Source organism: Dama dama, chromosome 22 (assembly GCF_033118175.1).
Source record: "Dama dama isolate Ldn47 chromosome 22, ASM3311817v1, whole genome shotgun sequence".
Lineage (NCBI taxonomy): Eukaryota > Metazoa > Chordata > Mammalia > Artiodactyla > Cervidae > Dama > Dama dama.
Genome location: NC_083702.1, coordinates 11,141,583 through 11,157,383, shown reverse-complemented (window position 1 = coordinate 11,157,383; position 15,801 = coordinate 11,141,583). Strand labels below are relative to the sequence as shown.

The 15,801-nt window shown below is 45.1% G+C and overlaps 1 protein-coding gene across 1 annotated transcript in view; it reads left to right on the top strand.

The window, feature by feature from the left end:
* Nucleotides 1–15,801, top strand: part of LOC133043610 (chromatin remodeling regulator CECR2) — a 115,115-nt gene that overhangs the window by 67,841 nt on the left and 31,473 nt on the right. Inside the window, exon 2 of the mRNA XM_061124617.1 lies at nt 6,720–6,814. Within this exon, the coding sequence (XP_060980600.1) occupies nt 6,720–6,814 (95 nt within the window). The remainder of the gene's footprint in view (nt 1–6,719; nt 6,815–15,801) is intronic.

Sequence of the window (15,801 nt, the reverse complement as noted above, 5' to 3'; positions counted from 1 at the left end):
CCTGCTCCACCAGAGACTGGGCTGGGTCAGCACCTGGGGACTCCTTTAGACAGCGTGCAGACGGGTTCAGTTCAGTTGCTCAGTAGTGTCCGACTCTTTGCAACCCCATGGACTGCAGAAGGCCAGGCCTACCTCTCCATCACCAACTCTTGGAGTTTACCCAAACTCATCTCCATCATGTTGGTGATGCCATTCAACCATCTCATCCTCTGTCCCCTTCTCCTCCTGCCTTCAATCTTTCCCAGCATCAGGGTCTTTTCTAGTGAGTCAGTTCTTCACATCAAGTGGCCAAAATATTCGAGTTTCAGCTTCAACATCACTCCTTCCAATGAATATTCAGGACTGATTTCCTTTAGGATGGATTGGTTGGATCTCCTTGCAGTCCAAGAGATTCTCGAGTCTTCTCCAACACCACAGTTCAAAAGCATCCATTCTTCTGCGCTCAGCTTTCTTTATAGTCCAACTCTTACATCCATACATGACTACTGGAAAAACCATAGTTTTCACTAGACAGACCTTTGTTGGCAAAGTAATGTCTCCTTTTTAATGTGCTGTCTAGCTTGGTCATAGCTTTTCTTCCAAGGAGCAAGCGTCCTTTAATTTCACGACTGCAGTCACCATCTGCAGTGATGTTGGAGCCCAAGAAAATAGTCTTTCACTGTTTGCATTGTTTCCCCATCTGTTTGCCATGAAGTGATGGGACCGGATGCCGTGATCTTAGTTTTCTGAATGTTGAGCTTTAAGCCAACTTTGTGACTCTCCTCTTTCACTTTCATCAAGAGGCTCTTAAGTTCTTCTTTGCTTTCTGCCATAAGGGTGGTGTCATCTGCATATCTGAGGTTATTGATATTTCTCCTGGCAATCCTGATTCCAGCTTGTGCTTCATCCAGCCCAGCATTTCACATGATGTACTCTTCATATACGTTAAATAAGCAGGGTCACAGTATACAGCCTTGATGTACTCCTTTCCGAATTTGGAACCAGTCTGTTGTTCCATGTCCAGTTCTGTTACTTCTTGACTTGCATACAGATTTCTCAGGAGGCACGTCAGGTCTGGTATTCCCATTTCTTGAAGAATTTTCTAGACGAGTTAGAGCATTCTTTTTTTTTCTCAGTTAGTTCAGAACTGTTCTCTCAGTTGTAACCACAGCCAGGTCATTGCTAATTTGTCCTATCTTCACAGATTTCTCCTCGTAGTTTGATGGCAGGCATTTCTGAAAACCTTCAGTCACGTTCATCCTTCAGCCTGGTTGCTCCAGGGCTCCTGGCTTTGGTCTTCTCTCTTCACGTCCTGGCCCTTCCTCTGCTGACCAAGCTCATTCTTAATCACTGCCGTCTCTACCGGGAATGGGGACCGCTTGCCCCCTCCCAGTTGTGATGCTCACCAAGAGGGTGTCTCGCAGTCTGTTGGCAGCCTCAGCATGAGCTGCGGAGCCCGGCACAGAGCACGTCTTTAGGTGCAGGGGCCTTTTCCCTTGTGACACCCCCTGACACGTGACCACGGAGGCCGAGATGATGAGAGGGCCCCACACATCCAAGTCCTGTGTGCAGTTTTCTGTGCTGTTCTCACCCAGGAGACCAGGGCGTGATCACACATGAACAACCAGGATATTTCCCGGCTTCGTTATCTCTGTCCCCTCCCCGCCCCCACTCAGTTTTTCATCAGTTAGAGATCCATTGTCTTGTTGCGGGGCTGGGGCACAGTATTAAAAATTGTTCCCTGAGACGTCCTGCTCTCTGCCTTCCACCTACAGTTGCAGCATCTCATGGACTCTGCTCCTGCAGCTCCCCTTTCACCCCCTCTGCCCTGACTCACTGTCTTCCTCGGTGTCTTCCCTGGGCTGGGCCTGGGACCGGCTCACCCTGGCCCTGTGTTGCTGTGGCCTGCACACCACGCCCAGATTAACTTCCAGTCTTGATTGTTGCTTCTCTCCCTGATTTCACTGGTTCCACCTAAATTAATTTCTAGCCAATCCAGTGGTGAGCAAGGAGTGGGCCTGCTTAACCCCAGGGGTCTAGGGCTTCTGGCTGAAGTAGCTTACACATAAGTTGTCTGATGACATCTCCAGTTTTATTTTTGAAATTCATTCACATGTTTATGTTAAAAATAACAAACCTTTCCAAATGATCACAAATTACAATTATGAAAACAAAACCATCAAAGGAAACCCAACTCTCTCGGAAGCTGTGACATGAGTCACACGCCGTGGGTTCCGAGGGCACAGTCTCCGTGTGAAGTCCAGATTCCGACCCTGGTCTCAGGCTCGTCAGCACCAGCCTCCTGGGCTGTTGAGACGCTCCCATCTCTTCAGTGCTCAGCAGTTACTTCTGTATTCTGGGGCTTGCCTGTGGGAGATGATGTGTGTAACTTCAGAGCCTTTTTTTTCAATATCTGGAGCCAGTTTTGGTAATTTATACCTTTTCAGACAAGCATATTCATGTAGGTTTATACATTTATTGCTTTGATGAGTATTTTTCAGCCTGAGGGGAGCTGTGTGGTCTCCTTTCTAGAAAGTTGCTCCCTGCGTCATGACTGGTGACGGCTGTTGTGTGCAGCGCAGAGCTGCCGATACGGTGTGAACTAGCTCAGCAGCCTTTGGGATGAAGGTGATTTATACCAGGTTAGAAGCATCAGCTGCCAAAGTGCCAGGGGTGCCTTCTGGAGCCTGGGCCCACTCTCCAGGCAGCCTCTCTGAGAGAGCAGCTGGGATGGCCCTCGGAGGGCCTGCTTTGCACCTCATTTGTGTGAGCGCAGTCCTGGGCATGCATGGAAGCCCCCACCTTTGACTGCGGCCCCCACTGCATTGCAGCTGGTCCCTGTGCAGGTGAGGGAGATCTGTGCCTTTTACATTAAGTGCAGCAAAGGTGGCTGTTTCCTCAGGCCCTGCCCTCCTTGGGGAAGCTCAGCGGGGTCTTTGTGCCTGGAGTATGCAGGTCCATCATCTCCCTTCTTCCTTGGAGTTGAGGGAAAGAAAGTTGTTCTCTCTTTACCACCTTGTTTCACACAAGATAAAGAAGATTTGGGGTCTCGGGATTGGGTCCACTGCTAGAAGGCCCTTGCGGTGAGCTTTGAGAGCAGAGCAAATTTGAGCGGTGCTGGCATGGAGGAGTTAGTGATGTTCCTGGACTGCCTCTTCAGGATGTTCTCCCTGTTTTGGGAAAAGTTTCCATGACACAGGCTCAAGGCCCCTACACCCCGACTACTCCCCGGCTCACCCTGGGGTCTTTTTCTCAGCAGCTACCGCCAGGTCGCAGGGCTGAACAGGCTCATTCCTAATGAGCTGTGACGCCAGCTGCAAGGAGGGCGAGTGTGGTGCTCAGGAGCCCTGCTTGGTTCCTTCTCGGGGATTTGCTGGTTGCTCCCCACCCCCCCCTCCCAGAGCTTCTTGGCAGAGTTCAGATTCTGTGCTCTCAGCCCAGTGCCCACTGTGAAAAGGGAATACAAAAGGGGGTGGGGAGTGAGGAGGAGCGGCGGGGGCGGGGCTTTTGAAGCATGTTTAAAAACCCTGGTTGTCTTAGCCTGGGCTCTGAGCTGAAGGTGGAAGTGGTGTAGCTGTGAATAACCTGGATTTGGATGGAGTTTTATTGGCTCATGAGTCAGTTCAGTTCAGTCGCTCAGTCAAGTCTGACTGCAACACCATGCACTGCAGCATGCCAGGCTTCTCTCTCACCAGCTCCTGAAATTTGCTTACACTCATGTCCATCAAGTCGGTGATGTCATCCAACCATCTCATCCTCTGTCGTCTCCTTCTCCTCCTGCCTTCAATCTTTCCCAGCATCAGGGTCTTTTCCAGTGAGTCAGTTCTTCGCATCAGGTGACCAGAGTTTTGGGAGTTTCAGCATCAGTCCTTCCAGTGCATATTCAGGACTGATTTCCTTTAGGATGGACAGGTTGGATCTCCTTGCAGTCCAAGGGACTCTCAAGAGTCTTCTCCAACACCACAGTTCAAAAACATCATGCAAAACAACAACAACAACAACAAAAGTATCATGCATACAGGCCATGTATTAAAAGAAAGTTTGAATTTCTATTGTTCAGAAATCTGATTTTTGAAAAGACCACTTTCTTCAGTCTGTTTTTTTCTACACACTGTCACTTGAGAATGAGATAACTGCAGTGCTCACATGTTATGAAGCATTCACTGCGCACCAGGCTGGTCTGGCTTTTATAAGTGTCACCTCATTTAAATCACCACAGCGTCTGCCTGGGATACTTGTAATGTGGCAAGTTCTCCCCCCGACCCCCCAAATTGTGGTCAAAGATACATAAACTCTACTGTGGTAACTGTTTTAAGTACAGTCTATAGTGTTAGTTACAAGGACACAGTCCAGTAGTGTTATGTGTAAGTGCACAGTCCAATGAGAAGGCAACGGCACCCCACCCCAGTACTCTTGCCTGGAAAATCCCACGGACGGAGGAGCCTGGTGGGCTGCAGTCCATGGGGTCGCGAAGAGTCGGACATGACTGAGCGACTTCACTTTCACTTTTCACTTTCACTCATTGGAGAAGGAAATGGCAACCCACTCCAGTAGTTTCGCCTGGAGAATCCCAGGGACGGAGGAGCCTGGTGGGCTGCCGTCTGTGGGGTCGCACAGAGTTGGACACAACTGAAGCCACGCAGCAGCAGCAGCACTGTTCAATAGTGTTAAGTGTAAGTGAACACAGTCTGGTAGTGGTACGTGTCGCAGCACAGCCCGTTAGTGTTAAGTGTACACAGTCCAGAAGTGTTAAATGTAAGTTAACAGTCTGGTGGTGGTACGTGTCACTGGCACAGTCTAGTAGTGTTACGTGTCAGGGTACCGTCCAGTAGTGTTACGTGTGAGTGTACACAGTCCAGTAGTGTTAGGTGTCAGGGCACAGTCCAATAGTGTTAAGTGTAAGTGCACACAGTCCAGTGGTGTTACATGTTAGGGCACAGTCTGGTAGTTTACGTGTTAGTGTACACAGTCCAGTAGTGTTATGTGTCAGGGCACAGTCCGGTAATGTTAAGTGTAAGTGCACATACCCCAGTAGTGTTAAGTATATTCGTTTTGTTATGAATCTGTTCCAGAACGTCTTGATCTTGTAAATCTCAGACTCTGTATCCATTGAAGTGAAAAAATTTTAACTGATAAGCCAGTCCCCTGTTTGTTCAGCAGATTAAAATTGCTGCCCTGTTTCTTCTTTGCTGTCTCCCTGTGACACTGGGCGCGGGGCCGTGAGAGCGGAGGCTGTGCAGGGACCCTGCTCACCTGCGGCCGCTGCGGGGAGGACAGCTGGGTCCCGCGGCAGCGCCACCGCCTCTGACGGAGCAGTGACTCTGCGGGTTGTGTCCTGCAGGGCCCCGGGGAAAGTGTCTCTCTCAAGTCACCGTGTCTGATTTGGTCTGTTTTTTCTAGGTGCTTCTGAATTTGAGGCACAATATTGTAGAAATACGTCTACAAAGGAATTTTGTGTATTGTGTGTTTCGGTATCCTGTGGGTGACATGGGAGGCAGGGTGGGACTTGTATTCGTAAGTGTTAAAGTTCTACTCAGAACTCACATGGCAGATGCTTCAGGCCCACCCGCTTCTCCTCGGAAGAGCGGGCTCAGCATCCCTGGTGTCTGCCCAGAAGAGCAGGCGCCCTGTGACAGGTGTGCACATCCTGGCCACGCTTGCCCTCGGGCTGGCACAGTGTTTTCACGCTGAGGCCTTGGCTTTCGAGGTGTCCAGGGCCCCTTCCGTCTCAGGGCGGTTTCAGTTGTTTGTTTCTGTTGGTCAGTATGCTTAGTAATGCTTGCGTCACGTGACGTTTTCGAGGCGTTTACAAACTTAGGAGCTTTTGAACACAGAATAATAAAAGAATTAAAATATCGAGCAAAAGACCTTCCCTGTATTTCTAGTAGACATGGACCTCCCCTTGTGTACACTGCCTGCTCCTCAGTGTGGAGGTCAGAAGCTGGTCTTTGGTGCCCTTGGTGCTTTTGGACCCACTTACAAGACCCTCAGAATCTGGTTCTGAGCTGGCCACACCACCAGCAGAGTGGACCCTGGGGACTCAGCTTGCACAGCAGGTGGACAGCCTCTGGGTGGACCGGACATGAGCCTGTGTCCTGGGAGTGGTGAATGTTCACTGTGGGAGCTTGAGAAGGAAAGGGATAGGATTCCCCAGATGCCGGCTGTCACCTCTGTTCCTGTAGCTCCTCAGTGAACCCTTGTTTAGATTATGTGTGCCGTCCCTGCCTAAATCCCACTGCCTGTTCCCTGGGATTCGCCCCCCAGCCCCGCACGGGTAGCGCCTCACAGGCTGTATGCGCACAGAATATTCCAAGTGGCATGGTTCTGAAGAGCTGTTGCAATTGGCTTACTTGTTGAAACTCTTCAGTAAATGAACGCTTTCTGATCAATTACACATCTGCTCCTTTGTACGCCTGCATTAAAATAGAAAGCATTATAGCCTGTTTACATAAGTTAAGCTCTTTTGTGACTGTGCTGGCATTGACTTACACACCTGATCTTAGCCAAAAGGCCGAGAAGCGATGGCACCGACTTATAAAAAGAGGCGTCTGCCTGTACAGATGAAGGAAATGGAGCTTGGTAAGAGCAGTAGGGGAGGAAACGCCTAGAAAACCAAAGAGCTGCACCAAGCCAGAAAGGACAGTGCCGTGCTGGGTGCTGGTGGGGGGGGAGGGCCGCTGGCGGCGTGTTGGGGGTCTGCCTCTGTGTCTGAGCTCTCGCCCCTGTCTCCGCCTCCTCAGGAGTTAGAAGCAGCTCTCCACAGAGATGACGTGGAGTTCATCAGCGACCTGATCGCCCGCCTGCTCCAAGGCTGCTATCAACGAAGGGACATCACGTGAGTAACCCCAGTCCTACCTCTTCTGGCAGTGGAAGGAGTAACCAGTCCTGGTGATGTTTCGTGTCTCCTGGAGCACACCTGAGCAGATCATCGGCTGAGATGTCCAGTGTATTCACATGTGGTTCCGGGCCCTGCCTTTGGCTGCTTCTGCAGCTGAGTTTTCATTTTATTGTCTTTTTTCCACTCCCACAAATCTATAGCCATTATTCTCAGGTCCCCCAGCTACCACAGCCACATGAAGTGTTTTCCATGTGGAAACACACAGTGTTTTCCTCTCAGTGTAGGCCTTACTTTCTCATCTTTGTTTCCAGTATTGGTAAAATGATGCTTAACAAAATGAGATTCTAACTGTAGTTCTGCCCTTGGGTCTGTGTCTCTTGTTGCTGTGAACAGTAGCATCATTCTGAGATGGAGCTTCTGGGCCTCTCACACCTTAGCAACCAAGTACACATGTTCCCTTACGTGTGAGACACGTAGAAACGTGGAGCTGAATTTTGTGTCTCTCGGCAAGTACATGCTCTTCTGCTCAGGCCTCACCCCTTGTTTCCAGGGACTCAGTAGCCACTCTTTTTATCCTGTTCCCCATGGCACTGAACTGTGGGACACTTCTGGGAAGCAGAGACTGGATGGGGTTCCCAGTCCTGGTCCCCCTGTCCAAACAGAAGTTTGGGGCGTTACGGTTTATAGTTTTCAGACAGTTAACAAAAGACGATGTGTAAAATATTTCTGTTGTAGTTAGTACGTTCACTCTTAGGGGCCTGTCAGGGCTGAGTCAACATGTGGGTATAACATGAGAGAGGGTGATGACCTGCTCCGGCATCCATCGTGGTGCTCAGCCGCCCTGACATGGTGGGGGTGGTCTGCTGGTTGCTCTGTGAGTGTGCTGTCCATCCCCAGGGGCGTCCAGGCTGTCATGCTGAACAAAGAGCAGAAGGAAACATATGCATTATCACTCAGACCCGATGAGGAAGGGTTTGCTTTTTGAGCTGTAGCTTGAGAGTTTTTGTTTTTTAAGCATTAAGTTTTGTAGTCATACTGTGTATATAATTTCACTTTTTCATATCTTGCATTTAGTTATCATAACTATTGTTTCTCTAAATAGGATTGTCAAATACTCCAATTTAGTAGATGAACATTTGTGCCTTAACGCTTAACTCTTATAAACATATTTCACATAGCCTTGGACATAAAACCTTGTACACCTAGTGAATTATGCTCTTATTTAAAATTTCTGAAAGTATTTTCATTCAGTCAAAAGAAAGCCCCGTTTAAGATTAAAGAAATATAGAACTTCCCTGGCGGTCCAGTGGTTGAGACTGCATACTTCCACTGCAGTGAACATAGGTTCAATCCCTGGTCAGGCAGCTAAGATCCCATATGCTGTGCTGCAAGGCCCCCCCAAAAAGACTCAAAACAATGCATTTCCAGGCTGCTCATTCCAGAGGTTGTTTTCTTTCACCTATGACTCATCAGTGTCCAAGGGGTCCATTTGCCTCACCTCGCTCTTTGTAGGCAGACGCCCTCAGGACCCTCAGTGCTGGTCCCACCACAGAGTGTGCGCTCTGGCCACACGGCAAGTGCTCTGAAGTCTGTAGAGCCCGCAGGTGTTTGAGCAAAGGGCCAGGGAACTGAGTCTTCACATGGGTGCTTCCCAAGGCAGAGCCCAATAAGTGGGTGAACGCAGAAAGGACAGACCCACTCATGAAGTGCAGGTGGGAGGGTTGCGCCTGGGGCTTGAAGCCCTGGAGCAGAGCCTAGGGGTTGCAGAAGGTCCCATGTGGTTCAGAAATGTGATTGGTTTGAGCTGCAGAATCTTGGCCCTATTAAATTTTGGTTCATTGCCACCATCTAAAATGAGACTTCATGATTAAACCCCATTCTGTAGCCTTTGGAAGTCATCTAAGACACCTCTCAGCTGGAGGGAAGACAGGGCCCAACCCCAGCTGAGGGGCTCTTGTCGCCTTAGCTGATGTCATTGTGCATGTGTGCGGCTTGCATGGCCCACCGCCACCTTCTTTCCCCACTCGTCTCTGTATGCTCAGCCATTCAAGGAATCCAGTGGCCACAGCACAGCAGGAGTTGGAGCCCAGTAAGCCTTGTAGGCTGGGTGACAAGTTTGGAGGTGTGGTCCCCAGGGTAGGGAGTGCTGGAGACAAGGAAGGAGCCAGTGAATGGATGAAGCCTGAGGGGCGAGGCGAGCACGGCACAGAGGCCTGTGAGGCCGTGAGGGTGACGACCCAGGGCCTCCAGCCTGGCAAGCTGTCCGGCTCACCCCTTTCCTAGTCTACTGTGCACATTTGAAGTCTGTACTGAAATTTCCTATCACACACTTAGGCCTTGTCTTCACGGGTGTGTTGGCGATGATCAAACACAAGAAATACTTGTTTACAGTTTGCAGAGCTGCCTGCTCATGGGTTCTGTCTGTCTCTTACAGCCGTGTGCTGGCGCCTGGCCTCTTAACATTAGCTTCTTCCTCGTGACAGCACTGTGTCAGTTACTCCTAAACAATTTCTTTTGAAATCAGGTGTTAATTTATTTTAAAAAACAAACAAACAATTGATCCTAGTCAAATGTCCCAAAATTTCAGATGTAACTGAGAGCAGAGAACTTTCCCTTTGTGCCAGCACTGCTTTGGTGACTTTTCTGCTGTTGAAGGAAACTGCGAGTCTCTGAAGGACTGGAGGAGCAGGGAGCCTTCATTTCCCTTGTGCCCTCAGCGCTCATCATCACCCTGTCCTGGGGGGCAGTGTGGGGCAGCATTGGTCCTGTTCTGTGCTGGTCCAGGGAGGCAAGTGTTGGTTCTAGCCTTCGTCAGAGCACACCTGTGATACGTCACAGCATTTCAGAAAACATAAAGTGTTTGTGTTAAAAAAAAAAAATAGAGGAGTATACTGAAACAAAAATATTTCTGAATGGTGAAGTAAGTTTGAGATCTGGTTGACCCAAGTTGAATTAACTAGTCTGAAATGAGGCTTCAGCCTTCTAAAAACTTGTTGATGATGGTATGTAGTAATACACACAGAAAAGGCACATTCCTTACTCTGCAGTTCAGTGAATTTATGCAAACTAAATACACCTGTGTGCAGTGATCACTCAGACAAGGAAGCATCACAATGAATTTTACCTTTTCCACTGAAAGGAACTGCCCGAAGTTATTGTTACTCTGTCTCTCCAGTGGTATCCACGTGCATTTAGAGTGAATTTGCGCTCAGTATTCTCAGAGGCTTTCTTTTCATCCCACCCTAAATAAAGAGGAATTTGTACAAATGAACGCTTTTCTTTCCTGGTTCTAAGACTAAGCTATTATGTGGAGCTAAGAAAGGGCTTCCCTCATAGCTCAGTTGGTAAAGAATTTGCCTGCAATGCCGGAGATCCAGGTTTGATTCCTGGGTCAGGAAGATCCCCTGGAGAAGAAAACAGCAACCCACTCCAGTATTGTTGCCTGGAGATTCCCATGGACAGAGGAGCCTGGCAAGCTACAGTCATGGAGTTGCAAGAGTCGGATACAACTTAGCAACTAAAGAGAGAGAAGAAAGATCCATCATCTCTCTGTGTGTTACTTGCCTCACCTGTAAAATGGGAATGATAAGCATACCCATTACTAAATTTATTTAGTAATAATAATATTTAGTGAGATTAAATTATTTATGACATCCTTAGAGCAGTCTGGAGCTTTTAGTAGCAGGGAGAGCAATGCTTCATGGCTGATACTGGATGTGGGTGTTTACTCATTTACTCATTTATTTAAGTAGCTAGCTAGGTAGCTAACTAGCAAGCTGTGCCGTGTCTCAGTTGTGGCGTATGGGATCTACTTCCCTAACCAGGGATTGAACCCAGGCCCCCTGCATTGGGAGCACGAGTCTTAGCCACTGGATCACCAGGAAAGTCCCTGTGGCTGTTTTTTAGAGGTTTATGGACACTGAAACTTGAATTTTATATTATTTTCGTATGTCATGAAATAGTATTTTTTTGATTTCTTTTTTCTCTGAACTTTTAAAAAAGAATGATTTTTACATTCTTAGCTTACAGGCTAAAGAGAGACACTCAGGCCAGATTTGGTCCATGGGTCATAGTTTGCATGCCCTTGTTTTTAGAAAAATAGGTTCTTTTTTCTAATTCCATGAACTTAGTCAGCATGCTGTTCAAGATAATATGACATTTCCATCTCCCCAGAAAGTGCCCCTTTGCACTAAATCTAACCCCCACCCTCCCAGAGAAACCCACTGTATCCAATACAGTGATCTGGTTCCTATGGATGCAGGTTGTTTTGCCTGATTGCAGAGCTTCTTCTGGTTGGGATCACTCTTCGTGTTCAGCTTCTTTCAGGAAGCCCAGAGCGCGTGGTACTTGCTGATGCTGCTGTTCACGTCAGTACTTTTTTCCTTTGAGGGAGGAGTCTCAGTTGTATCCAGTGCAAAAATATCTCAAGTGTTCTGTCCACTAATTGGTGGGCTTGTGTGCTGCCTCCAGGTGGGGCTGTAAGGAATAAAGCCGCTGTGAACATCCACACAGAAGTTTTGTGAACGTCTCTTCATTTTCTTGGGAATTGCTGGATCCCATAGGAGAGTTTGTTTGATGTTAAGAAACTGCCAGATTTGTTTTCTTGACCACTCTAGTTGCTCCATATCTTTGCCAACATGTGTTATTTTTAATTTTACCCAAGTTTTCATTTTACTGATTCTGTTGCATGTAATGTGGTAACTCATTGTGGTTTCAATTTGCATTTCCCTGATGATTAGGTAAATAACAGGCTATGACTGTTTTTTCCTGATGTGTAGTTTACCTATTTGTTTGACATTATATTTTAAAGAATATTTTAAAGTTTTAATTTTGTTGAAGTCTAATTTATCAGTTTTTTCTAGTATGTTATTAATATTTCCAAGTCAGGATGTACCTTTAATGTCAATGGATTTTCTTTGAGGTTTTCTCTTAGTGTTATAGTTTCAACTTTTTACAGTTGACATTATGATGCATTTTGAGTTAGTATTTGTCTATGGTGTGAAGCAGAAGATCAGTGTCCATATTTTTTACTTAGAAATTTCATGTATGTTCAGTCTAGTCAAGTATCAGATTGTCTTGAAATTGAGAGTATTCTCCACCTTTTTTATATTTTAGTTTTGCTTTTTAAATGTTTTGACTGTTCTGGGTTCTTAGCATACAAATTTAAAAATCAAGTTGTCAGCCCTGCCACCCCTCAGAAAAGGCCTGCTACAGAAAATGGACACTTTGACCAATGTTGAATTACCCAGTCCTTGACCATGATATATATCTCACCATTTGTTTATCTTCTTTAATTTCAGGAATATTTATAGTTTTAGTGTAAAGATTATGCATCTTTCCATTTGTGCTTGAGCTTTTATATTTTCCAGCTACTTGTTGTCGGTATTTGTAAAATACAATTGATTTTTTTATGTTGACCTTATTACTGAGGCTTCCTGAACCCGCCTCTTGATTCATTGGTCCTGCAGGTAACTGAGGAGTTTCTGTTGTCTGCTTCTGCTCCAGCCTCTGTGCCAGCCTCTCTCCCAAGAGCTTCCTTCTCTTGTCTTAACACTGTGCTGGCCACGACTCAGGTGTTGTTCCTGATCTTGGGGGAAGTGTACAGCCTTTCACCATCAAGTGTGATGAAGTGCTGTCCCTTTTGTCTCTTGCTGAACTCAATTTGCTGCTGTTTTGAGGATGTCGATGAAGAATATTGGCCTGTACTTTTATTTGCATAGAAATCTTTGTCAGGTTTGGCAGATGGGTTGAGAAGCGTTTCCCTCCTCTGGTTTCTGAAAAAGTCTCTGTAATTTCTTTTGAACAGTTCACCACTGAAAGCCTTTGGATTTTGTAGTTTTCTTTATGCAAGGTTTTATTTGAGTAATATTGATTCAGTTTCTTTAATAGATTAAGACTGTTTGGGTGTTTTATTTCTTGAAAAAAATTTTTTTTTAATTTTAATTTTTGGCCACACTAGCGAGCATGTGGGGTCTTAGTTCCCTGATCAGGGATCACACCTGCGGCCCCTGCAATGGAAGGTAGAATCGTAACCATTGGACCACCAAGGAAGTTCCTCTTTTTTAAAAAATTTTATTTAAGTATAATATTGCACTAATTTCAGCTGTATAGGAAAGTGATTCAATCATATGTATATATCCTTTTTCATATTCTTTTCCATTTTTTCTGTGGTTTATCACAGGATATTGAATATAGTTCTCTGTGCTATACAACAGGCCTTGTTGTTTATCCATTCTGTATATACCAGTTTGCATCTGCTAATCCCAGACTCCCAATCCATCACTCCCCCTATACCCGCTTTCTTTGGCAACCACATATCTATTTTTTATGTCTGTGAGTTTGTTTCATAGGTAAGTCTATGTCTTATTTTAGATTTCACATAAGTGATATCGTATGGTATTTGTCTCTGTCTGACTTACTTCACTTAGTATGGTCATCTCTGGGTCCATCTATGTTGCTGCAAATGGAGTTATTTCATTCTTTCTATGGTTGAATAACATTCCATTGTTTTTATGTACCACATCTTTATCCAGTCACCTGTTGAAAATTTATGTTGCTTCCATGTCTTAGCCATTATAAATAGTGCTGCTGTGAGCATAAGGGGTGCATGTATCTTTTTGAATTACAGTTTTCTCTGGATATGTACCAGGAGTGGGATTGCTGGATCATATGTTAGCACTATTCTCTGTTTTTTGAGAAACCGCCAAACTTTTCTGCATAGTGGCTGTACCAATTTACATTGCCACCAACAGTGTAGGAGGGTTCCTTTTTCTCCTGGATGGTCTGTTTCTTAAGTCATGACTTTGGTAAGTCATTTTGGCATTTTTCAAGGAATTCGTCTGTTTCAGTTTTTAAATTTATTTCCATAGTGCTATTCATAATATTCTCTTATCCTCTTAATATCTGTAGGCTCTACAGTGGTGTTTCCACTTTCATTCCTGATGTTGTAATTTGTGCTGTGTCTGTCCCTCTAGAAGTTCATTCTTTCTACAGGTTTATCAACTTTTAAAATGTTTGCTAAGGAACCAACTTTTAACCTTACCTACTGTTCATTTTCTTTTTAAAATCTTTTTTGTTTTATTGATTTATCTTTATTATTTCTTCTGTTTACTTTGGTTTAGCCTACTCTTCGTACTTCTTAAGTTATAGTACTGGTGATGAGCCTTTTTTCTTTCCAATACGGGCGTTTCAAAGCTATCAATTTCCTACTAAGCAGTGTTTGACTGTTAGTTCACTTACAGTTAGTGTAATTATTGGTATGGTTGGTTTTCCACTTGTGTCTCTGGGGTTTTTAAGTGTATAGCCATCACTACTGTTGAATTCCAGAACGTTTTATGAGACTCATAAGACACCTCACACCCATTAGCTGTCCTTACTTCCTGCAGTCACCAGTCCCACTAACTAATGGGCTTTCTGTGCATGTTGTTTATTCACTATTCTAGGTGCTTCTGTAGGTGGAATACGTACATGTAGGTATTAGGCTAATTTTATTTAGCATGTTTTCAAGCACATTGTATCATGAATCAAGGACTCATTCATTCTATGGTCAGAAAATGCTCTGTTGTGTTTTATTTATCTATCAGTTCATGGACATGGTGCTGTTTCAGTCTTTTGACCATTGTGAATCAAGCTGTTGTATATGAACGTTAGTGTACTTGTTTTTGTGTGGATGGATGTTTTCATTTCTCTTGGCTGTGTACCTAAGAGTGGAATGGTTGGGTCATATGGTAATTCTGTTTAAGTTTTGAGCAACTTGCCAAATATTTGCAAAGCAACTGCATCATTATACATTCCCTCTACCAGTGTACGAGCATTCCCCTTTCTCTGAGTCCTTGTTAATAAGTGGTTAGCACTTGTTCTTACCTGTCTCTAATTTTAGCCATCCTGGTGGGTGTGGCGTGGTACCTTATTGGGTTTTGATTTGCATTCCCTAAATGACTAATGAATGTCTTTTCACCTGTTTCTTTCTTATTTTTTTTTCCTTTCTTTGTGCTTCGATGGTTTCTTTTGTTAAGTATTTCACTTTATTTCTTATAGACTTTGTGGGTGCATATATGTGTGTGTGTGTGTGAGTGATTCTGGGGCAGCAGGGTGCATCTTTAATTATCAGAAGCTGTTTAGAATTCTTACTGTACCATATCTCACCTTAAACTTGATGTTCCAGACTTCCAATTCATGCAAATAGTATTTAAGGTCCCATCTGGCTTCCACTAAAGACAGTTCTTTATCTTTTTAAAGACAAAGATTTCCAAGTGGCTTTTTTAAAATTTCTAGATGACTTTTAATACTCTTCTTTTTTACCTAACTTAAGCATTCATATACAGAAAATCTGTTATATACATATTTCCCTGTTAAAATATGTTTTATGTCTTAAGTCATATTTTCCTTGAATTTGAAATTGTCATGATTTCTTACTTGTTTTGATTTCTTAATTGATTGCAAGACATGGCAGGTACCATATAGTCCTACAAAAGAGGCATTGGTTTAGTGGTTTTGGGCTGAATTGTTTTATGATCTTTATGAATAAGTACTTTTCAAATATTCTTACGGGGCCTTTTAGGAATTACCAAAAGGTAGTCTTTATACGTGTGGATGTGATAGTTGGACCATAAGGAAGGCTGAGCGCTGAAGAATTGATGCTTTTGAACTGGGGTGTTGGACAGCAAGGGGATCTAGCCAGTCCATCCTCAAGGAAATCAGTCCTGAACATTCATTGGAAGGACTGATGCTGAAGCTGAAACTCCAATACTTTGGCCACCTGATGCGAAGAACTGACTCATTTGAAAAGACCCTGATGATGAGAAAGATTGAAGGCAGGAGGAGAAGGGGACGACAGAGGATGAGATGGTTGGATGGCATCACTAACTCAAAGGAGTTAAGTTTGAGTAAACTCCCGGAGTTGGTGATGGACAGGGAGGCCTGGCATGCTGCAGTCCATGGGGTTGCAGAGTCAGATATGACTGAGCGACTGAATTGAACTGAAT